We start from the raw sequence: 24,346 nt of genomic DNA, 5'->3' as shown, positions 1-24,346 counted from the left end.
AAAATAACTAGGTTATAAATAGAAGGAATTTCCCTTAGCTTGATATAAAATATTTACAAGAAATCCACAGGAAGCATTATAAATAACCATGAAAGATTAACTGCATCCAATTAGAGTCAGGAGCAAAACATGAATGCCTACCATCATTACTATTACTGGAAGTGCATGACAATGCAATAGAATAAGAAAAAATATAAAGGGAATAACAATTAGAAGGAGGAAAAATTATTGGTAAACCCACATCATTTTTTTTTTCTAGAAAAATACGAGAGAATCAAGGGAAACCCTATTAAACAGGAGAGATCAGCAACAGGACTGGAAATGACAACAACATACAATGAGCAATAGCATTTCTAATTTTAAAAGGTGACAGGCAAAAGATTCTACTTTTGATTTAAGAAATAACTAGATATCAACTTAACAAGGCATTTACATATCATATAAAAAAAACCCTCAAAACTTTGGTAAGTTGAATGAAATACCAGTACAGGAAAATACAGCATTGCAAAGATTCCCTTCTACATGAGTCTATAAATTCAAGTATTCCCAGTTAGAATTGAAGGTAGTTTTTTAAAAAAACTAGAATGTGAGAAGGTGATTATAACATTTTTAGGTTGAAGCAAATAGACAATAATAGCCAAGACTTTTTAAAGAGGAGGTTAATTTGTGGAGGCTTATTCAAGATAAAGCTCAGCAATCAGAGTGGTGTGGGATTGGCACACATGGTAAGAATACCACATAAAGAACAGAGAAATATAAAGTGAATGAAGCAAGATAGAGTACAGAAATAGATCCACGAATAGATGACAATTTACTTGGTAGTTAGGATGGCTTTTCAAAACTGTGGGGAAAGACTACATTTAAGCAGTCAGTGCTGGAAAAGTTATCTGCCCATATGTTAAAAAAATTCTGTTCTATTACCAAGCCATATCATGCCAGGTAAGCTAAAAAGCCCTATACAAAATGTAAAGAAATTAAAAGGAAATATTGCAGATTATTTTTTACATTCTTATTTATATTCTGTGGAAGGCCTTCCTGAAGAAAATAGAAAATCTGGAAGCAGTAAAAGAAAAGATCTAAAATTCTGGTTACATAAGAATGTAAAAATTCGCTATGATGAAATACTGAAAAGATCAATTTTCAGGAGGTTTATTCTGTATAAAAGTACGTGTTAGTCTTCAGTTGAGAATCTTTTCCTTTTTTCTTTTCTTTACCTTTTTTTTTTTAACTTTGGTTATTTGATGTGCAATATGTTTTTGAATGTAGGTAATAAGTAAATTTGATCTTCCAAAAAAACTTCCCTATGATCAAAGAAATCATAAGCAAAGCTAAAATTCAAGCTATGAGGAGAAACTGTTTACAATACACAACATGACAATACATATTATTATCTACGATATACAAAGATATCCTGTATTTTTTTCTGAATGAAGAAAAATACTAATGTCAGTCATAGAGAAATGAACCAAATGGCCAAAAAACATGAAAAAAAAATCTGAACCTCACTACTAATCAAGAAAATGTTAATTTAAAAATGTTAGATATCCTTTTTTGGCCCCCAGATAATCACAAATTACTGAGATTATAAAAGCACTTACTGAGTATTTGCTGTTTGATATATATGTTGTTTATACATCGACATTCTTATCTTCATAATAACATTATTAGATATGTATGATGATTAACCATACTTTATAGATGAGGATTTTGTTGAAAGTTATGTTATTAACATTATACATTAACAGTTATGTAGACCTCTGTAAATTTTACTTGATTCTCTGCATATGACTTTTTTTTTTTAATCCCACATCTTCATCTTTCTGGATTTGGTTTTCATTTGCTGACATATATCTTCTAGTAATTCATTCACAGAGCAACTAAAGAACTTTGATGATTCTTTTGTTTTCTGATACACATGACCCAAAATTCATTTGGTTTTATTTTTTGTTGGTAACTTGTTTTAATCTTTGGTAAACTTTAAGGATTTTGTCTTACTCACTGGACTCTTCTTATCAGAATACATTTTTCTTTGACCATGGTAAATTATGTCCTTAATGATTTTTTGCTTGTTTTTTCCTTTTTAAATGCCCAGGTAGATAGGTATTAGGACTTTAGGGTATATTGTTATGTTTTATAAGCTTCCCTGTGATATTTTCTTTTTACTCTTTTTGTTTTTGGGAGAATGTATGAGCTTGATTTTACATTTCAAACTTCTAACACTGTCCATTTTACTATTTACTCAATCTACTGATTAAAAATTTGATGATATAACATTGTATGTTAATTATAATTTGCTAAAAATTTATTGATAATTAAAATGCCTTCCATCTCATTATTTTTGCTTTCATGGATATAGTTTCTAAAATATCTCTGGAAATGTTTTTAAACTAGATTCTTCTATTTGCTTTATTTTTTGTCTTTGGGTATTCTTGGGATTATTAAATTGATCATTGATTATTAGTATCCCTCTTTTACAGTTTTCTGTTTATCTTTATGTTTACAATCCCTTGTTTGCCTACCCATGAATCGTTGTTTTATGAAGTTGTCTCCAGGAACTAAGAGTGAGTAAAAATGCAATACGGAGAACTTTCCAGAGGGCAGTGTAATCTATGCAAGGTACTGGAGTTTGGTTTTGTCTAAATATTAATTTAGTAAGCAAAACCTGAAATCAGAACAAATTAAGACATTGGACCAAACCCCAATCCCAATGGCAGAGTCAGTCTTCCTGGATTCACAGATACTAAGCAGCAGGAAGCATTTCACAAATATCCAAACGTAAAAATGGCAAAGATGCAGATAAATGGGAAAAGGAGCACTACATACCAAAATGTAAACCAAGGGACACTAGAAATAGAAAGTCAAAAAAAAAAAAAAAAAAAAAGCAGACAGTTAACTCTCTTTCTCAAGGCATCGCTAGCAGAGGATACAAATTATAAGTCTGGCAAAGACAATAAGAGAAGAAAAGACTCTCAATTTCTCTCTCTCTCTCTCTCTCTCTCTCTCTCTCTCACACACACACACACACACACACTTACAATTTTGCCTATAGTAAATAAAAAATATAACACTTATTTTTAATTTCAGTTACAATTTTTAAAAATGTTTAAAAATAATGAGTTCACATTGTTCAAAATTCAAAACAAAACACAAAAAAACTCATTGGAAAATTTCCCTTCATCTCTGTCTTCCATGTAGCTTCGTTTCCTGAAAACAATATTACTAAGTCTTTGGGTATCCTTCTAGAGAAATTCTGTGCTGCATATACAAAAAAATTTTAAATTACACTTATATAGATATATCTTTCTTTAACCATTTCCTTTACGTAAATGATAGTATATTATAAACTGTGTTGCACCTTGCTTTAAAAGATATAATTTGAGAATTTCTCCGTATTAATGCAGTAAATACCTCTTCATTTTTAAGAGCTTAATTGAAGCATAATTCACATTCCATATAATTCATCCACTTAAAGTGTACAATTCAATGGCTTTTAGTATATACAGTTGTGCAGTCATCACTGTAATCAATTTTAGAATGTTTTCATTACCTAGCAAAAAACCCCCATACCCATTAGCAATCACTCCCTGATCCCTCTATCCCCCCCAGCCCCAACCAACCTCTAATTTACTTTCTGTCTCTTTAGATTCGCCTAATCTGGAATTTCATATAAATGAAATTATACAGTGACTTTTTACACTTTGTATAACGTTTTCAAGGTTTACCCACATTGCAGTATGGAACCAATCTCTTTTTGAGATTGGCTAAAACGACCCCCTAGTTCAAATATATTTTTGGTTTGATATGTGGAAATATACACACACGTCAATAACATTAATAATTTCATGTGTTTCTACAGCCTTCATCTTTATTTAATTTTCATCAGTTACTTTAAAAAGAATACCCTTCAGATGTTGTTAAGGTAATATAATTTCTTAGGGAAATACTAAGCCTAATGCCCACATATATAGATTTATTTCACACGGGGTTTTGTAATTAGAGGTCATCCCTGACTGCTTGTTGGCAAGTGGAGTCTGGTGTTTATATTATATGATTTAGAGGCAAGCTGAAGGTGTGTCCTAACTTCACAATTTTTCAGTGTATTTAATGTTTATGCTTTGTACCAACCCTCAGGTTCCTCTTGAAAAGAGGTGAATGTATATAGATTGCACGTGCTCCCATCTTCTCTCCTTTCTCTATCAGAGAAAGTGCTTTACCTTCTCTCAAAGGTCAGCATCACCTGCTCTTCTCTGTGTCTGGCCTTGAAAAACCTGTCTTGCTTTTCAGGTACCTCAATTGTCTCTTTTCTTTTCCTATCTGCAGATTTCCCTCTTTCATTGTACTTTCTTGCAGCATACAATCATCTTTTTATATATCTATATGATTAAAATAATTCCCTTGAGCTCTCATTGACTTCCACATACTGAGTATTTTCTCCTCATACTGTCTTTTCTCCCTTGGTGATTCCTGAGAACATAAATTTGATAGTCATCAACCTATAGACAACATCGGAAGCCAGTTAATCTTTTTGCTTTTTCCATGCATGAGACCCGTATGTCCAACTTTCAACTTGAGATCTCCACTGGGATGACTTACAGGTATCTCAAACTAGAACAACCCAGAGAGAATCCTCTGTATATATCTTCTTCCATTCCCAAGGCTCACCTTCCCAGCTGCCAGCTTGCTCCCCCTCCAGCTTTTCCTATTTCACTATTTGTCATCTTTTCCATTATCCATTACTCTGAGTTGTTCTTGACACTTCAACTAATCTTGTACATTCTATTCCAAGCTATTTTTCAAATCTGTCTGCTTTTCTTATCTCTCCTTTCACCACCCTAATCATTGCATCATCACATGTTGGATAAACCATTAGGATTCCTCTTACTCCCTTTCTGCGGCTCTTGCCCTCATCTACTCTTTTTAAATCACAAATTGCTTATGTAATCTCCCTGCTTTCTAGCCTTTCCTGCCTTAATGTTATTCCTAGGATAAAGTCTCCAGTTTGTTACAGAGCCTCCAAAGTCCTGCTTGATCTCCTTCCTCACCTACCTTTCCAGCCCCTCGCCTCACTGCTCTCCTCAAGATTCTACAGGCCCTGGTGCTGCTTTTCGGTCTTTGGAACATATGGGTCTGTTTCCAGTCTCTTGCTTTTCATGTATACTACTTTCTCTAGAGTGTGATATCCCCATAACATCATTCATTTTCCTTTTTACCATTTAGCTCAGTTTGTGCCATGTATTTATTTGTGTGATTATGGTTAAATGTCAATTTTCTCTAAAATATTTTAAGTTTTTTGCCTGGATAGCTCAGTCAGTTAAGCAGCTGACTCTTGATTTTGGCTCAGGTTGTGAGATCAAGTCCCATGTTGGGCTTTCTGCTGAGCATGTAGCCTCTTTGGGATTCTCTCTTTCCCTCTCTCTTTCTGCCCCTCCCCAACTCACATATGCTCTCTCTCTCTCTCTCTCTCAAAATAAATAAATAAACATTTAAAAAATATTTTAAGTTTCATAAGAGCAAGGATTGTGCCTCTTTGCCTCACCAAACAGCAGAGCAACAGGTATAGAGTAGATATGCAATAATATATATTGCATATATAAAACAGGTGATAGCTAATAACTTTATGCTTGTTATATGCCAAGCACTGTTCTACTTGTATATGTGGTACTTCACCTAATCCTTACTGCCACCTCCATAATGTATTATTGATCTTATTTTGCACTTGAGGAATGGAAAGTCATAGAAGGTAAGCAATTTTTTCAAGGAATGGCTTATTTGGAATTCCAACTTTGGTCTGTCTGAATTCTAATCTGGTGAGGATTCCATTGTACCAGACTGCTTTTTGGGCAAAGAGACACAGATGAATTGGCCAGTATATTTTTCCTACACTAATTCTTCATTAGTCAGGTACTAGTGACTGGAGCCTGGATAAAATGAGGGCACAGTTGAGAAGAGACTGAAACTATAGAATCATTTAGACCCTGGAAGTGTGTGCAGTGTAGGTAGATGGGACATGAGTGGGATACTGGTTATTGGAGAGCTATGAGCAGATGAGAGCAGTGAGTTCTCAGGAATGGATGGGAACTAGAAGGAAGAGAGAAACAGATAGAGTCTTCCTTACTTTGAAACATTACGTGAGCACTTGTACCCCAATGTTTATAGCAGCACTCTCAACAATAGCCAAATTATGGAAAGAGCCTAAATGTCCATCAACTGATGAATGGATAAAGAAATTGTGGTTTATATACACAATGGAATACTATGTGGCAATGAGAAAAAATGAAATATGGCCTTTTGTAGCAACGTGGATGGAACTGGAGAGTGTGATGCTAAGTGAAATAAGCCATACAGAGAAAGACAGATACCATATGGTTTCACTCTTATGTGGATCCTGAGAAACGTAACAGAAACCCATGGGGGAGGGGAAGGAAAAAAAAAAAGAGGTTAGAGTGGGAGAGAGCTAAAGCATAAGAGACTGTTAAAAACTGAGAACAAACTGAGGGTTGATGGGGGGTGGGAGGGAGGGCAGTGTGGGTGATGGGTATTGAGGAGGGCACCTTTTGGGATGAGCACTGGGTGCTGTATGGAAACCAATTTGACAGTAAATTTCATATATTAAAAAATAAATAAATAAATAAAAAATAATAAAAAAAAATAAATTGTAGTTGGAAAAAAAAAAAAAAGAAACATTATCTGAGTCTTGCCATGATTATTTTGGTGGGTATCAGAAGGAAATACTGAAAAAGATTCAGATCTATGTCTTACTTCCATCAAAAACTCACCTGCTCAATCTCATTAAAATATTCACTCCTCTTTGTGGAGTGAGAGCCTTGTTTTATTTGTATTTGTTTCCTAGGCACATGTCAGTATCTGACAGCACAACTTGATAATATTTGCTAAGTGAAATGAATGGATGAATGAATACATCTCTCAGTCAATAATATTGCTTTTATATATCATTCTTCTCTTAGGGATTTCTGGATACCCTGGATATAAAAAAGGATTAACTCTAAAAATGGGGATTTCAGTAACTTTGCCAGGCAGCATGGAGATACTTTAGAGCATTGGGATTTTTGGCAGAGATTGTAAAATCTGGATGTTATTGTTGAAATACTTAGAATTGTGAATAAAAGTTCTAGGAAACATCATGGTCTCTGGGACAGTATCTAAATTCAAGGGGAAATGAATTTATTTTGGAACCCCCAAGCAAGAACTCTTTGCATTAAATAAAAATAATTTGTTGTAGTTTATTTAAAAATTTGTGAATTTTCATAAAATGTAACCATGGAAAATATGGAAATATTGAGAACTTTCACTATATCTCTACAGAAGTAATTTTTTTATTTATATATAAGTACTTTATGAATTTAGGAAATAAAATATAGGCTAGTTTGTCCAAAAATGATAAGTTTTGATACAACATATTAAAATATAGAATAGAGTTTATTTACTCAATATTTATTAATCAGGTACTATATTCTAAGCTTGCTCTTAAACATTAATTATATATTTATGAAATAATAGATATAATTTTTTAAAACAAATACATACAAACATCTTTTTAAAAGAAATTCAATAATGTTTTAGGATTTTTTTTTTTTACAGTTAGAAGAAACAATTGAAAGCCTGAGGAAAAAAATAGCTTAAAAAAATTAAAATCTCACCCTTTTCCGGACATACTGCTTTCTCTCAGTTCAAGCAGAGACATAAAGAGTGGATTAATTTTCAAAGAAGAAAATATTTGATGGGGGAATTAAATTCATTGAATAGAATGTTTGCTACATGGGCCTAAGCCTGAACAGCTTCTTTCAGGAATGAATCATTTATTTTATAGATATTGTTTTTTCTTCAGGGTTAAAGTGTGAAAATATATTTGTTAACTAGAAGTCTGTCTCATTATTTTTCTTAAGGAGACAAATAAGTTCTGTGCCTCCTTTGGCTTTGACATTAAGTGTAACAAGAAAAAAATGTAATAACTCCATCACCTGAGAGCTACTAGTTCATGTCTTTCCACGTATGTAAATATCCTTCACTACAAGGATTGAAGAGGGATTTTTTCCCTAAACATGATTAGTACAGATTCATCAGTGGTAATAGTATTCATAGAGTAATAAAATTATGTGGATAAAGCCAAACTGTATTTTAAAATTTGACCTCATATTTAACAAAATGTATACTTTTCACTTTTAGATCTTCTGGGGATTACAAGGTCTAGGTTTTCTTTTTGGTACTCAAGACATCCAAGCCATCAGAGCACCATGGACCTTGTCTCCAATGGCAACACCAAGGAACATGGGAATTCAGATAGCTCCCTGAGATCCTGTTGTCATTCATTCCCTTTGGGTTATACACAGAAGTGGGATTCCTGGATCTTAGGGTAGCTCTATTTTTAATTCTTTGAGGAACCTCCTTTCTGTTTTCCACAGTGGCTGCACCGATTTCTGTTCCCACCAACAGTGTACCAGGGTACCCTTTTAATTCCTTATCAATACTTGTTATCTTTTGTTTTTGTTCTTTCTTTCTTTCTTTCTTTCTTTCTTTCTTTCTTTCTTTCTCCTTCTTTCTTTCTTTCTTTCTTTCTTTCTTTCTTTCTTTCTTTCTTTCTTTCTTTCCTTCCTTCCTTCCTTCCTTCCTTCCTTCCTTCCTTCCTTCCGTTCCTTTTCTTCTTTCTTTCTTTCTTTCTTTCTTTCTTTCTTTCTTTCTTTCTTCCTAATGAAAGTTCTACTAATAGATATGAGATGATATCTCTGGTGGTTCTGATTGTATGTCCCTGATGATTAGTGATATTGAGCACCCTTTTATATAAATTGTTGTTTATTTGTATGTCTTATTTAAATAAACATTTATTCAGTTCCTTTGCCCATTTAATTTTTTTAATATTTTGATTTAAAATTTTTTTATTTAAATTACAGTTAGTTAACGTACAGTGTCATATTTTTTTCAGGTGTACAATTTAGTGATTCAACAATTCCATTCAACAGCTGGTGGTTATTACAACAAGTGTACTACTTCAACCCCATCACCTATTTCACACATTCACCTACCCATCTCCCTTCTGGGAACCACTAGTTTGTTCACTATAGTTAAGAGTCTGTTTCTTGGTTTTCCTTTCTCTTTTTCCCCCCTATGATCATTTGTCTTGTTTCTTAAACTCCACATATGAGATCCCAGTCACTCAGCCATATTTTTTAAATTGTTTTTCAATGTTTATTTTATTTTTGAGAGAGAGAGAAAGAGAGAGAGAGAGAGAGAGAGAGAGAGACAGTGCAAGCAGGGGAGTGGCAGAGAGAGAGGGAGACACCGAATCCGAAGCAGGTTCCAGGCTCTGAGCTGTCAGCACAGAGTCTGATGTGAGGCTCAAACCCCTGAACCGTGAGACCATGACCTGAGGTGAAGTCAGAGGCTTAACCGACTGAGCCACCCAGACACCCCTCAGCCATCTTTTTAATCGACTGGTTGCTAGGGACTAGGAGGAGGAGGATATGGCAAGGTAGTAGACAAAGAATATGAAGTTCAGTTATGCAATATGAATAGATCTTAGAGATCTTCTGTACAGCAGAGTGGCCATAGGAAATAATACTGTTATATACTTAAAAATTTGCTGAAAGGCTAGACTTAGGCTAAGTGTTATTATCACAAAATAATAATAATAGTAATAATACTAATATAATAAAAAGGGTGGGAGGAAACTTTTGAAAAAGATGGATAGAACTTATAATGATGGTTATAGATATACACTTATTTCCAAACTCATTAAGTTGTATACATTAAATATGTGCAGCTTTTTTTTATGTTGATTATATATCATTGTATATATCATATGATATCATATATATAATTATATATATATATCATTATTATATATTATTTTTTAATATCCAAGTTGGTTTTTTAAAATGGCAACACAAATTGGATCATTCTGAATTCTTTGAGGTCTAATGGAGAGAACAGCAGCACAACACCATCTAAAGATTTAACAGATAAAACAAAGCCTGGAATGAGAGGAAGCACAGATTCTTTTCTTTTTTTATGAAAACAGCAGCACCTTCTGGTACTTTCCTTTCAGAATTTGGGATTCAGAGGATTGATCTGATACAGTTGGTAGTTTTGCTTAAAGACCTTCCTATTAAATAGATTCAAATATTTTTGAAGAACAGATGGTATAGACTAGAGGAAGAGATAAACATTGTATGTTAAACATTTTATTGATCAATTAAAATATCATAATTTAAAATGTTGATTCTACTATGAGAGTCATGCATGTCTGTATGTGATTGAGAAAGACACAGAGAGAGTGGGGAGTGGGTTGAGTATTTATTTTCCAAAGTTAAAGCAGCTCTTCCTCCAACCTCCCTCCTTCTCCCCCACACACAGGCAGGCAGATGGTTTTTCTTCAAGGAGTTAGGGAAGCTGGCTTTCAGTCTTGAATCATGTGCCTCTGGGCACTTTGAAAACTGCCTCTTCTGCCTATTTTTAAGACCAGTTTGAAAAAAAAAAAAAAAGATAGGTAAGAGTAGAATAAAGAAACCACCTGTGTGGATTTGATTTTAAAAAAAGGCAGGGTATAAAGTGAGCAGCTCTTTGAAAAGAATTTAGTTATAGAACGAATGCAACCTTCCCTTCTAGCATTCTTTGTTCTGCTTTTTCTAAAAGGGAATGAGTTATTGATAAATGAATACCATCATCTCTGCATATTATTCTGCTTGACACTAATTTTCAATCATGTTAACCTTTCATCTCTGTGAAATATTTATGTATGAGAATTTCCACTGTTTTTGGAGTACTTCTTTGGTCGTACCAGTCATTCTCACAAATTGTATAGACAGAATATTGGATAAATCGTTAGATTCACCAAAAGCTAAGCAATCAGAGGAAAAAAACCACAACCAATCACTGTTTTAAATGGCATTAGCATGTAACTTTTCCATTAGTTCATATATTTATGGGAGATATTGTGGCTAAGGTTGAATGTAAAAACGATTATGTGTACTTGTTAATTATGGAAGATACAGGAACATAACAAGCCCACAAATAATCCTTGTATGTCCTGCTCTGCCCTTGCATGCCATCATTCTCCCTCAGAAGTCTGAGCTGTGTCCAAAGTTGGTTGTAGGCTGTGTTTTTGACAATAGCAGGGTTGTAATGGAAACTGTCTTCAGCACCTAAGTTATGGGGCCCGATACAGTGAGTACCATACAAGTAGTGGGTCTGCCTGCCCTAAATTATGCCTGTTAATGTGACCCCATCATTATTCCCAGGATCTGTGCCCTTCGCCCTTGATCTCATTTCTGCAGGATTTAGACAAGTGTCAGACCCTTGGAATGCTACACAATAGTGACCTTGATTCTCTCACTTTGCTGCAAAAAAAAAAAAAAATGAGTTTAAATCTAGTGTTAAAATGACATGGAATGCTTTGTAACCAGATTAGTCCTGATACAAAAAAATCCCTAGCCCTCTGTCCAGAGGCATCTGGTTTTTGATTTGGCTCAGGCTTTCTGGTCATAAGGATAGCTAGTGCATGTACAGAAGACTAAAGCATCTTTGTTGTTGTTGCATTTGATATATGGGGAATTTCAGGTGATTCTTTCATAGCGTTAAATTTCCAGATGTTATTTCTAAAGCTTTGCCCTTATAATTGTCAAAATACAACTCTTTAAGGGGAGAAAACAAACAAACAAACAAACAAAACACTGCTTGGCACAAGATGCCAAAATAAAGATGGTGGGATGTTTAGTGTTTGATAGATGAACACGTGGAAAGGGGGTGTAATTTGGAACCAAGAGGCACCACCCCAAGGCTGGTCCCAAACTCCTTTGGGGGGAAAAAGCAGTCTTTAATTACATCTGGTACTCGTTAATTCTTTTTGGAGTCTCTTTCCAGATCTGTTCCCCCATCAGCCTCCCATCGAGCAACAGAAATTCCAGATGGTTCCCTCCATATGCCCATGCTCATTCTCTCAAGTAGGATAGATTGGTCACTGACAGAGCAGGATGGAAAAGCCTTGGTCAAAGCAAGGCAAGATGAAAAGCATCAGGCCACAGTTAATTTAGAGGTGGTCTATCATTCATGTTTTTAAGTGGTTTGTATAAATGTTACTGAGTGATTTTTTTTCTGAAATGTTTTGAATAATTTCATGGAAATGAAGCTACTTAAAGAAAGTGGCATATTGATCCTAACTTTCCACACCTGGGAAAGATAGAAATCCACTAGAAGCTGTCATTGTAGCTCAGGGTTGGTCAGTTTGGACGTGTAGCTGATCTGCTCTGGAGACTAGTTTGGAATGGATTCTTTTGCCTATGTTTCTTGTATGGATAGCTGTAGTCTCTGTTATTATGGTACAAAATATCCTTGATATAAATATTTATAGGGCATTTGTTTCTTTCATCTTCACAGAATTTTTTTTATTAAGCACATTGATAGAATTTCTATTTTGAAGTAGTTGGGAGTAAAGATGAGGTCAACCTCCATTTAATGAAAAAATATACAGTTGACCTTGAAGTTAGGGTGCTGATCCCCCACGCTGTGCAGTCAAAAATCTGTGTATAACTTTGAACTCCCCCAAATGTAACTACTAATAGCCTACTGTTGACCAGAAGATTTACCAAAAACAGAAACAATTAATACATATTTTGTAGGTTACTTATAATATCTATTGTAGTCTTACAATAGTAAGTAAGCTAGAGAAAAGACAATGTTATTAAGGAAATCAGAAGGAACATAATGGACATTTAAAGTACCATATTGTATTTATCAAATACAGTGGATCCATGCAGTTCAAACCTATATTGCTCAAAGGTCAATTATATTATCATTTCAAGTATATCGCATTGTACTTATTTGTTTATCTGTCCTCATCTGATGATGGGAAACATGTCTTCCTCATCTTTGAATTCCTACCACTCAACAAGATTTGACACATCACGTGGGAGGAAAAGAAAGAAGAAAAGGTGACTAGACAGATCCAGGCAATTTCAAAGTAAAATAAGAGCAATGTTTCTACTCTTGTCTTCATCCTATACTTCCTCTTGTATAGCTATTAGATTTTACATGTGGGGTATGTGTATGTTCTTTGGTGTTATTTTTGAGTATCTACTGTTCAAGGTCCTGAGCAAGTAAATGTGAGAATTGCAGCTGTGGTCTCTGTTCTCATGGAGCTTGCAATAGTTAAGCTACCTGCAATTTGGGTGAAATTTGTTGGTATATTTGGAATGGATAGGGCAATCAAAAGGAGAAATTTCTTCTAAGAGGAGTATGTGATAAAGACCAAAAGGACGGAAATTGTCCTATTTTAACTGATAAGTATGTTAAAACGAAGCCTAATATCATGCTTTTGTGCGTGTGAGTACTCTGTAGATGAGATAAAACGTTTATTGAAGCAATTTAATCATTTTTAAAATCAGGCTTGGCAGCCAAATGTTGGTAGTTTGGGCCATAGGTTGGAATAGATAGGGGTTATTGGCATAGAACTTTTTTAATTTTTAAAGGTGCTTGCTTGAAATAATTTGCATCTTAATTTTGAAGTCATATTAAACTCATGAACTTCCAAAATGTGTGTTAAACCTAGAACACTCTCTGGATATTTCACTCTTTTGTTTGAATGTTTTTAAAGCACCAGAGATAAAATTGGAATATTTATTTATTTTCGTCTTAGCCTGATGGTTCATTTGTATCTGTTACCAATGTACTCTTGAGTTTAAGTTGTGTAGGGACCTAAACTCCGCAGATCTGGGAAATCTTTATTTAGCAACTGTATCTTTTTTTGTTATTTATTTATTTATTTATTTATTTATTTATTTATTTATTTGAGAGAGAGCACAGGCAGGGGAGGGGTAGAAGGAGAGGGAGAAAGAATCTTAAGCAGGCTCCACACTTAATGTAGAGCCCGACATGCGGCTTGATTTCATGACCATGAGATCATGACCTGAGCCAAAATCAAGAGTCTGATGCTTAACTGACTGAGCCACCCAACAACTTTATCTATGAATTCACAATAAGCACAAGGGTTGTTAAAAATGGATTCCCATAAGAAAGTTACAGTGGGTGAGAAAGGCATAATTACACTAAGGACCAGCCCAGTGACAATCATCTCCTTACACACACTAATTATGGATGTAATAATAATATGTTTTAGTGTTCTGATATTAGAATGTATAGGGTATGGGATAGCAAACCAGAGACAGATTTCCATGGCAGGAGTGGTGGATCCAGTGAGGAGACTGGGAATATCTTACTAGCAGAGCTAAAACTTGGGTTGATTTTGAATGGGTGAGTAGGTGGCGGCTGTTGGACCACAGCCATACCTTGAGAACCATTGTTCTACTGTCCGACTGAGAGACAAGGGGAAGGAGAAAGTGCCTACTGGAGAGTTTATGAACCAGGCCTAGAGAGGTCACATTTCAATCCTTCCTATATTTTATTGACTACAGCTCAGTCATATGGGCTTCACCATATGCAGAGGAGGCTAGAAAAGATAGTCTAGCTGTGAACCCCATAGGAAAAGAGAAATTGTTTGGTTTACAACCCTAGAGTCTCTGTCACAGGAAGGTGTGGCAGTCTTATAACTAGCGAAGTAGGGACTAGAAAAGACACCCTATGAGAAATTACTTTGGTGGAGGGCAGGTCCTTTAGAACAGCAGGGTACATTGTTTCCTGGAATGAGACATGAAATTATGTTAAAAAAATTCCTTAAAACCTTTACATGTGTCACTGATTATGGTACTTGAAATTTAAGTAGAAACATTTATTTGAGATCTTTAATTTGTGTTGAATTACTACTAAGCCTCAGAAAGTAACACTTAATACTTTGGCATACACAAAATATTTTCTGTTTTAAATAAGAATTTTTATTCATGTATTGCCTTATTGTTACTTTCAGACAAAAATCTTTCTTTTTTTTATGAAGTTGTATGGAAACTTTATGAAATGGGCGATGAAGAACAACGGTTTTGTGTTGTCAGAGGAGCTCTACAAGCATGCCAGGTTAATTGACAACAGTACCAGTAATGAAAATATCCAGCATTTCTTGAGCACACACTAGACCTTTGCTTTACATTGTAGGAATTAGGAGATTGAGAATTACTTACTAGTACTGTATAAGCACTTTAGATTTGTGAACTCATTTCACCCTCACAAGAACCCTGTGAATGAAGCAGGCATTTTTATTATTCCCATTTCACAGATTAGATAACTGAGGCACAGAAAGGTAAATGTGTTGGTTCATACAGTTAATAAGTAGCAGTGCTGGGATTCACATCCAAATCATCTGACTTCAGAAGCCAAGGTCATATCTCTGCTTCTCTGCCTCCCTGAAATTACAGTCAAAGTGAAGGGAAGGGCCAAAGGATAGGGAACTTTCCTATACATGTGCACTAAAGTAGGCCTGGGGGAGCTGTTTGAGGCATAAACACTGCCTTTTGGCCATAACACTTGTTTTTTTAGGCAATGGAAGAATTTATTAATCATGCATTTTTTTAAACTCCTGTCTCTTTATTAAGGCCTAGTCCTTTGAAAACTACCTGTTCTTGTTGCTGCACCCGGCCTGGCATTGGTAGCAACATAAGCAGCTCCTAAATTGCCTAGAGAATCTCAGGGTAAATCACTAGAGGAGAGAAGGCAATTCTTGTATTGCTTATGTGTCTGAGCAATTTCTTTTTCTTCCTCAGACAGGACTGTCCTTGTGGATATGAATCTTCCATTCCTCAAAGGCCTCTATGTGATGGGGACTTTAGAATTCCCTGTGGACAGAAGCAATGTTCTGAGTGTGGCATGCATGGTCATTGTAGGCGGGGAGCTGAAAGTTGGTGAGTAGAGGGCACAAGGATTGGGAGCATAATGGGAATTAAAGTCTGTGAGAAGGGCCTTGGGAAATGATGGTATCATCTAGCAGGTTGCTTAATAGCATTTGGGGAGGGCTAAGGCAAGGGGCAAGTTTACTAGTAAAACTTTTCCTCTGCAAGCTTTAGACAACATAGACAGAAGTGACTTTGATTGGTCGGTCATTCTTGGATGTCCACCCACTGTCATCAGGCCATGTTTCTGGCCCTAGGGACCTCCAGCTGCTGCACATGGCAGGCCTCTTGTCCTTCTCCAGGCCACAGATCAATTCTTCCCTTTGGTCCTTTGTATGAGAGTTTACCTGTGGCTCATGCTTTCAGAAGGATTCATTTTTTGGTTAACTAACTCACAGTAAAATTTCAATTGCTATCTTAGTGTGGATCCTTGGGAATACAGACCTGAAAGCAAAATATGTGCTAATGCTTTACTGGGGCAAATAATCACAGTGAAGTGACAAAAGGGAAGTGAAAGAAAAAAGAGGGAAAGCAAACACAAGATGGTCACAGCTGCTTAAGGAAACAGGGCTATTTGCTTGGCTATGTGAGGTGCCTTGAGAGAAGCCTTATAGAGTCACCACATCTTGGGACAATAAGGGGAGCAGCTGGGGAGAAGGGTGGAAGTTCACTTTGTTCACCCCAAACCCATGAACTTGGTCTTTCTTTGTTATGTTTCATGGCTCTCTGGGAATCTAGTGGAGGGGCCAGAGGCTCAGTAGATGCCAGGAGATGGGGCTACCCCGGGTAAGAAATGAAGCATGTTGGTGAGGCCAAGGGACAAGCGGTTGGTGTAGATCTGGAGGTTAGTGTATTAGTCAGGTCTGGTGCATTGGCTTATGCAAATAAAAAGTCTGAGTTCGTATAGGTGAACTGTATACTTGGAACTGTTGGAAGAAGTAAGTATACAATGATAAAAAAAACATGTACTCTGACCCCAAAGGAACTACTTTTGAACTCAGTAAGGCAATCTGCTTTGCCCCTCCCACCCCCACCCCCAAAGGAGTTAAAAGAGAATTCCCAGGAACAGTAATACCTTACCCCAAAGAAGTAAGTTACTGATGGTGAGGAATGGAAATACTTAGATATTTTTATTAGGTAGCATCCAAATGTTAGAATCTCTGGTGAAAGAGATTTCTAGGTCTAACCACCTGTCTAGAGTTTAAATCACTGTGAAGATTCCTCAAAAATTATGGTCAAGCCATTTCTCAAATACTTCCAATGACAGAAAAATCGAAACATTTTAAGATAACCTGTTCTCATTTTTAAAAATTCTATTTAAATTCCTGTCCTTCTATTAAGTCAGTCTGTCTTTCTCTAATAACTGTTGGTTCAGGTTCTTTGATCTGATCTGTACAGGATGAGTTTCAAATTCCCTTCCCTTGATAGCCCTTCATTCACATTTTCTTGAATATTCTCTTTTTCAGATTTTGCAGTTCCTATTATTTTAACCACAGTTAAATCATAGTTATTGTAATCATTATTATTATGACTACATAGTTATGTTATTGTGATATCTTTTTAATCATAGTTATTGATACTTTAAAATAATTTTTATTTTTCCAATACAAAACTGGAAAGTGGAGAAAAGCAAATAGAAGTTACATAACAGATATGAAGTAATCATTCATATTCCCAAATGTAAAGATAACCACAGTTATATTTTGTAGTCTTGTCTTTAAATCATTTTTTTCTGGCACATGCCTATACACACATACACATACACACTTTAAAACATAGAGTATACAATGTGATAATCTTTTGGATTCTGTGTTAACAATGTGAGAATTTCCTCAGCACATTCTTTTTCCAGGACATGGTTTTAATAATTTTAATATTCCATATCTATGTGAGTATGTATACATGCATGTATAATAATTTAGTTAACCATTTTCCTATTGTTGAATATCAAGGTTATTCAGATTTCTTTTTGTCCAAGTACCTTACTATGCAATGAACAATTTAGAATTCAAATCATTATTCATATCTCTGATTATTTCCTTAGGATAGACATTTGTAAGTAGAATTAATGGGCCTAAGGATAAGTGCATGTTTTTATTTGAATTGTGGTAAAATTCACATAACTTTACTCAAGTTAAACTCAGGAGCATTTGCTACATGCACAGTGATGTGCAACAATTACTTTTTCTAGTTCCGAAACATTTTAAAAAATTTTAATTCCAGTATACTTAACATACAGTGTTATATTAATTTCAGGTGTATGATACAGTGATTTTTGTTATTCAACAACTCTATATACTACTCAGTGCTCATCATGATAAGTGTTAATCCCCTTCACTTATTTTCCCATCTCCCCACCCACCTGTGCTCTGGGAGCTATCAGTTCTCTATAATTAAGAATCTGTTGGTCTTTTTTGGAAGAGTGTCTATTCGTGTCTTCTGTCCATTTGCTAATTGGATTATTCATTTTGGGGGGAATTGAGTTTTATAAGTTCTTTATAGATTTTGGATACTAACTCTTTATCAGATATGTCATTGGCAAATAATTCCTCCCATTTAGTTGGCTTTTAGTTTGATTGATTGTTTCCTTTGTGGCCCAGAAGCTTTTTATTTTGGTGTAGTCCCAGTAGTTTAGTTTTGTTTCTCTTAGCTTTTGTTTCTCTTGCCACAGGAGACATATCTAGAAAAATGTTGCTGTAGCCAATGTCAGAGAAATTACTGTGCTCTATTTTAGGATTTTTATGGTTTCAGGTCTCACGTTTAGGTCCTTAATCCATGTTGAGTTTATTTTTGTGTATAGTATAAAAAAGTGGTCTAGTTTCATTCTTTTGCATGGAGTTGTCTCATTTTTCCAACACCATTTGTTGAAGAGATTTTCTTTTTCCCATTGCATAATCTTACCTTCTTTGTCAAAGATAAATTGACCTTATAATTGTGGGTTTATTTCTGGGTTCTCTATTCTGCTCCACTGATCTGTGTCTCTTTTTGTGCTAGTACCATACCGTTTTGATCACTACAGTTTTATAGTGTAACTTGAAATGTGGGATTGTGATACCTCCCATTTTGTTCTTTTTGAAGATTACTTTGGCTATTCAGGGTCTTTTGTGGTTCCATACAAAGTTTAAGATTATTTTTTCTAGTTCTATGAAAAATGCTATTGGTATTTTTGATAAGGATTGAATTAAATGTATAGATTGCTTTGGGTTAAATGGACATTTTAAGAATATTTGTTTTCCCATTCCATGAGCTTGGAATATCTTTCCACTTGTTTGTGTTGTCTTCACTTTCTTTCATCAGTATTTTATAGTTTTTAGACTACAGGTCTTTCACTTCCTTAATTAAGTTTATTCTTAGATATTTTATTATTTTTGATGCAAATGTAAAGAGGGTTGTTTTCTTTCTCCTTTTTTTAAATGTTTATTTAGTTTTGAGAGAGGGAGAGAGCATGAGCAGGGGGGAGGTGCGAAGAGAGAGGGGAACGGAAGATCCTAAGCAGGCTCTGCACTGACAGCAGGGCTCTAACTCCCAAAATGCAAGATCATGACCTGAGCGGAAGTCAACTGACTAAACCACCCAGGCGCTGCAGTGGGATTGTTTTCTTAATCTCTCTTTCTCTTACTTCATTATTAGTGTATAGACATACAATGGATTTCTGTATATTGATTTTGTATCCTTTGACGTTACTGAAATTATTTATCAGCTCTAGTAGTTTTTTGGTAGAGTCTTTAGGGTTTTCTATATATAGTATGAAGACATATGCAAATAGTAAAAGTTTTACTTCTTCCCTACCAGTTTGGCTGCCTTTTTCTTTCTCTTTGTTGTCTCATTGCTGTGGCTAGGACTTTCAGTACTATGTTTAACAAAAGTTGTGAGAGTAGACATCCCTGTATTGTTCCTGACCATAGGGGAAAAGCTCTCAGTTTTTACCATTGAATATGATGCTACTTGTAGTTTTTTTCATATAGGACCTGTATTATCTTGACATATGTTCCCTCTAAACCTACTTTGTTGACGGTTTTTATCATGAATGGATGTTATGCTTTGTCAGATGCTTTTTTTGCATCTATTGAAATGATCATATGATGTTTATCCATTCCCTTGTTGATATGATGTATCATAATGATTGGTTTGTAAATATTGAGCCATTCTTGTATCCCAGGAATAAATCCCCCTTGATTATGGTTAATGATATTTTTAATGTATTGTTGGATTTAGTTTGCTAAACTTTTGTTGAGGATTGTTACATCTGTGTTCATCAGAGATGGTGGCCTATAGTTCTCTTTTTCTGTCGTACTTGGTATCAGGGTACTGCTGTCCTCATAGAATGAATTTGGAAGCTTTTCTATTCTTTTTTTTTTTTGGAATTGTTTGAGAAGAGGTATTAACTCTTTTTTACATGTTTGCTGGAGTTTACCTGTGAAACCATCTGCTTCTGAACTTTTTTTTTTGTTAGAATTTTTTTGATAATTGATTCAATTTCATTACTGCTAATTGATCTGTTTAAATTTTCTATTTCTTCCTGATTTGTTTTTGGGAGGTTATACATTTCTAGAAATGGATACATTTTTTCTAGTGTGTCCAATTTGTTGGCATATCATGTTTCATAATCTCTTATTATACTTTGTGTATCTGTGATATGGTTGTTATTTCTCCTCTTTCATTTCTGATTTCATTTATTTGTGTTTTCTCTCTCTTTTGTTTTGAAGAGTGTGGTTAAAGGTTTATCAATTTTGCTGATCTTTTAAAAAATCAGTTTCTATTTTCATTGATTTGTTCTTTTGTTTAGTTTCATTTTAGTTTATTTCTGCTCTAATCTTTATAATTTCTTGTCTTCTACTAATATGGTGTTTTAATTGTTCTTCTTTTAAGTTCCTTTTAGATATAAGTTTAGGTTGTTTATTTGAGATTCTTGTTTCTTGAGGTAGGCCTGTATTGCTATGAACTTTCCTCTTAGAATAGCATTTGTTGCATCCCAAATATTTAGACCATTGTGTTTTCATTTTCATTTGTCTCCATATATTATTTGATTTCCTTTTTAATTTCTTGATTTGCCCACTCATTGTTTAGTAGAATGTTATTTAATATTCATGTATTTGTGCTTTTTCCACATTTTTTCCTGTGGTAGATTTCTAGTTTCATTGCATTGTGGTTGGAAAAGATTCATGGTATGACTTCAATCATTTTGAATTTGTTGACACTTGATTTGTGGCCTAACATGTGATCTGTTCTGAAGAATATTCCATGTGCACTTAAAAAGAATGTGTATATTATGTTGATTTAGGATGGAATGTTCTAAATATATCTATTAGATCCATTTGGTTTAATGTGTCATTCAAATCCACCGTTTCCTTGCTGATTTTCTGTTTGGGTGATCAATCCATTGATGGAAATGGGGTGTTAAAGTCCCTTACGATTATTGTATTATTACTGGTTACTTCTTTTATATTTGTTAATGGGTGCTTTATGTATTTGGTTGCTCTCATGCTGGGTGCATAAATATTTACAATTGTTATATCTTCTTGTTGGATCATTCCCTCTATGATTATGTAGTGTTCTTTGTCTCTTGGTATAGTCTTTGTTTTAAAGCTATTTTGTCTGATATAAATATTACTACTCTGGCTTTTTTTTCACCTCCATTTGTATAATAAATGTTTTTCTGTCCCTTTGAATCTGCATGTATCTTTAAGTCTGAAATGAGTCTTTTGTAGGTAGCATATACATGGGTCTTGCCTTTTATCCATCTGTCACTCCATGTCTTTTGACCAGACTGTATGATTGGAGTGTCCATTTGTATTCACAGTAATTATTGATAGGTATTTACTTATTGTCATTTTGTTACTTGTTTTATGGTTGTCTTTGGAGTTCTTCTCGTTCAGATTAATCTATGTTTTAAAGTCCTCGATACATGTTGTCAAACTGCTTTTCAGAAAGATTTTACAAACTTGTACTCGGTTCACATATCTCAGAGTTATGAGATCCCTCACTCCCTGACATTGCCTTTAAACACTACTTTGTTCAATTCCTATGAGAGTACGAAGCCAGAGGGAAAGACTTTTTCCTGGGTGGACCCTGACAGAGTCAAATGAGTATAGCAGTGACCAGCATGGGCTCTAAGTCAAATGGCTTGGGATCAAATCCATGTTCGTTACCCTACTTGCTGTTTGACCTTAAGCAAATTACCCTCTGGACACATCCATTTATTCAGCAGTAAAGTACATGGCAAAATGGAAACTTCCTTGGAGGAATGTTAAAACCATTAAACATAACAGTTTCTTCTATGTGCTTGGCATGTAATAAGTATTTGATGTTTCAGTTTATCTGTCAGGGTGCTCGCAGAAAATAGATGTCATACTGAATTGGACTTATTTGAGGAAATGTTAATGAAGGAGAGAGTCACAAAAATCCAAATGGCATGGGGAATTCCCCAGGGCTAGTAACAGCAGAGCATCCTTACTACCCTTTGCCCTAAAGGAGTGAGAAAAAGAAGTCATTGCTGGAATTAGAGATGGCAGAGGATGTATGGAGATAACTGGCAGAAAGTACCATGACCTTTTGTGTCTGGGACTAACTCAGTACAAGGAACAGCTAATAGATATAAAAAAAACCTTGATCTCACTTTCTTTGTTTCCTCACCTCCTGCTTGTGCTTCATTTGACTAAAGCCAACCGGAGCTCAGAGTGAAGGAGAGCTCAATGTAGTACCTGCAGGTCAACAGTATCCTGGGGGCACTGAGCAGAGGAAAGAAAGGCAGACTTTGAAAATGAAGGCATTAACAGAAGCTCTCCAGCACAATTAGCTTCTAGCTACCATAATAGATACCATCTTTTTATTAATATTTCCAAACATTGAACTACCTTCTCTGTCCAGCCCTTTATGCAGTTGGTCCTGCCAACTATATTGTGAACTGTAATTCTTACATTCAGTTTGTTTATTTGTTTGTTTATTTATTTATTTATTTATTTATTGGAGCAAGAATGTGCACAAGCAGGGGAAGGGCAAAGAAAGATGGGGAGAGAGAATATCAAGCAGGCTCCACGTGCAGCATAGAGCCCAGCACGGTGCTTGATCCCACAACCCTGGGATCATGACCTGAGCTGAAATCAAGAGTTGGAAGCTCAACCAACTGAGCCACCCAGGCCCCCCAAATTCCTACTCTTTTTTGTGTCCTGCCTCTAATACATATCTCTACATTGTACACTTGTGTAAGGATTATTTTGTTTTCCCTTCAGTTCTAGGGGGATCTAAATGTAATACTTTTAACTTACCTTTTTATCATTTCAATCCATTTTTCCACAAGGGGGAAATCCTTTTAAATTCTGATCTTTTTCTCTCAGATTAAGCTTGTTTGCTCGTTTATTTAATATTTTATAAAATCTTCATCCAGCTAACTGATAGAAATACTTAATAAAACTGAACCTTGTTCTTCTGACTAGAAAATGTATTTCAGTTGGACAGCTATTGCTAAGATTGGTCTTTTTTTTGTAAATTATTTTTAGGTTTCTCAGTTCAATTACTACTATAATAAAAGCTTGTTACCTGAAAATATATACTTTTGAAGGGAAGTAACATGGAAACTTTCCAGTTTTGATTTATACATTTCAAATTTTATTTTAAAATTTGTCTATTCCCCACTATATTTTTACCTATTAGTCGGCAGTGGTGTATTATTTTTCTTCCTGCTTTGTCCATGTGTTGTAGGCCTAAAGGTTGATTACTAGAACCCATCTGCCCAATTTTATATGTATTATGCCTGAAGGAAGACTTTCAACCCATCTGTCTAATTCTACCACACCCTAAAGAAATCCCAACATGAAATAGATAATAAGACTGGTTAGTAAACAAACTTAATAGATGTGGACATTGGCACAGAGCACTGCCAAAGTATGTCTGCTGTTTGATGCCATTTGATCCAAGTCCTAACATTGTGGAGTTATATTTCTTGGTGGTCCTTTTAAGTCAACTTGTGCTGGCAGAAGGTATCAACTGACTTTTAGTAGAGTAGAAAGATAGAATGCTATAGAAATAGAAGGAAAGTTTAATATCAAAGCCTTGCTTAGAGGGTTATAGTTGCATCACAAATGCCAAACTCAGTTTCATTCTTTGTGCAGTGATTATCTCATTAATCTGATACAACACTTGAGATAAGCTTAAAGTATTTCATTTTTGTGTCCATTCTTTAATTTGTCATGTGTTTGCTCATTGCCTATTGTTTGCCAAGTACTATGGGAGAAGTTGGATATACAGAAATATCAGTCATGAACCCTAGCTTGCAAGAAATGTCTCCATAAAATAGTGGAGACAGATAAGTAAAAACATAATTGGAAGAGTCCCATCTTCCAACCTGGAGGGGCTTAAAGATCAAGGAAGAGATCTCAAAAGGCACATCTTTGTGGAAATGAATTATGCCTTCAGGAAATATAGGGAATATGTATGTCTGCATTGTAGGTTTTATAGAATGGTGGTAGCCAGTGAAGCTTTTTGGCCTTATACATTATGTTAAGGAGTTTGGATTTTATCATGAAGGCTGTGAGGAGGGTAGTCCCTGAATAGTTTTAGGTAAGGAA

The 24,346-nt window shown here is 35.1% G+C and overlaps 1 protein-coding gene across 1 annotated transcript in view; it reads left to right on the top strand.

The window, feature by feature from the left end:
- The window catches only part of PKHD1 (PKHD1 ciliary IPT domain containing fibrocystin/polyductin), a 483,789-nt gene that overhangs the window by 285,298 nt on the left and 174,145 nt on the right, over positions 1-24,346 (top strand). Inside the window, exon 52 of the mRNA XM_049653801.1 lies at positions 15,657-15,794. Within this exon, the coding sequence (XP_049509758.1) occupies positions 15,657-15,794 (138 nt within the window). The remainder of the gene's footprint in view (positions 1-15,656; positions 15,795-24,346) is intronic.

Source organism: Panthera uncia, assembly GCF_023721935.1.
Source record: "Panthera uncia isolate 11264 chromosome B2 unlocalized genomic scaffold, Puncia_PCG_1.0 HiC_scaffold_24, whole genome shotgun sequence".
NCBI lineage: Eukaryota > Metazoa > Chordata > Mammalia > Carnivora > Felidae > Panthera > Panthera uncia.
The sequence above is the reverse complement of the archived record's forward strand: the minus strand, read 5'-3'. Positions and strand labels throughout refer to the sequence as shown.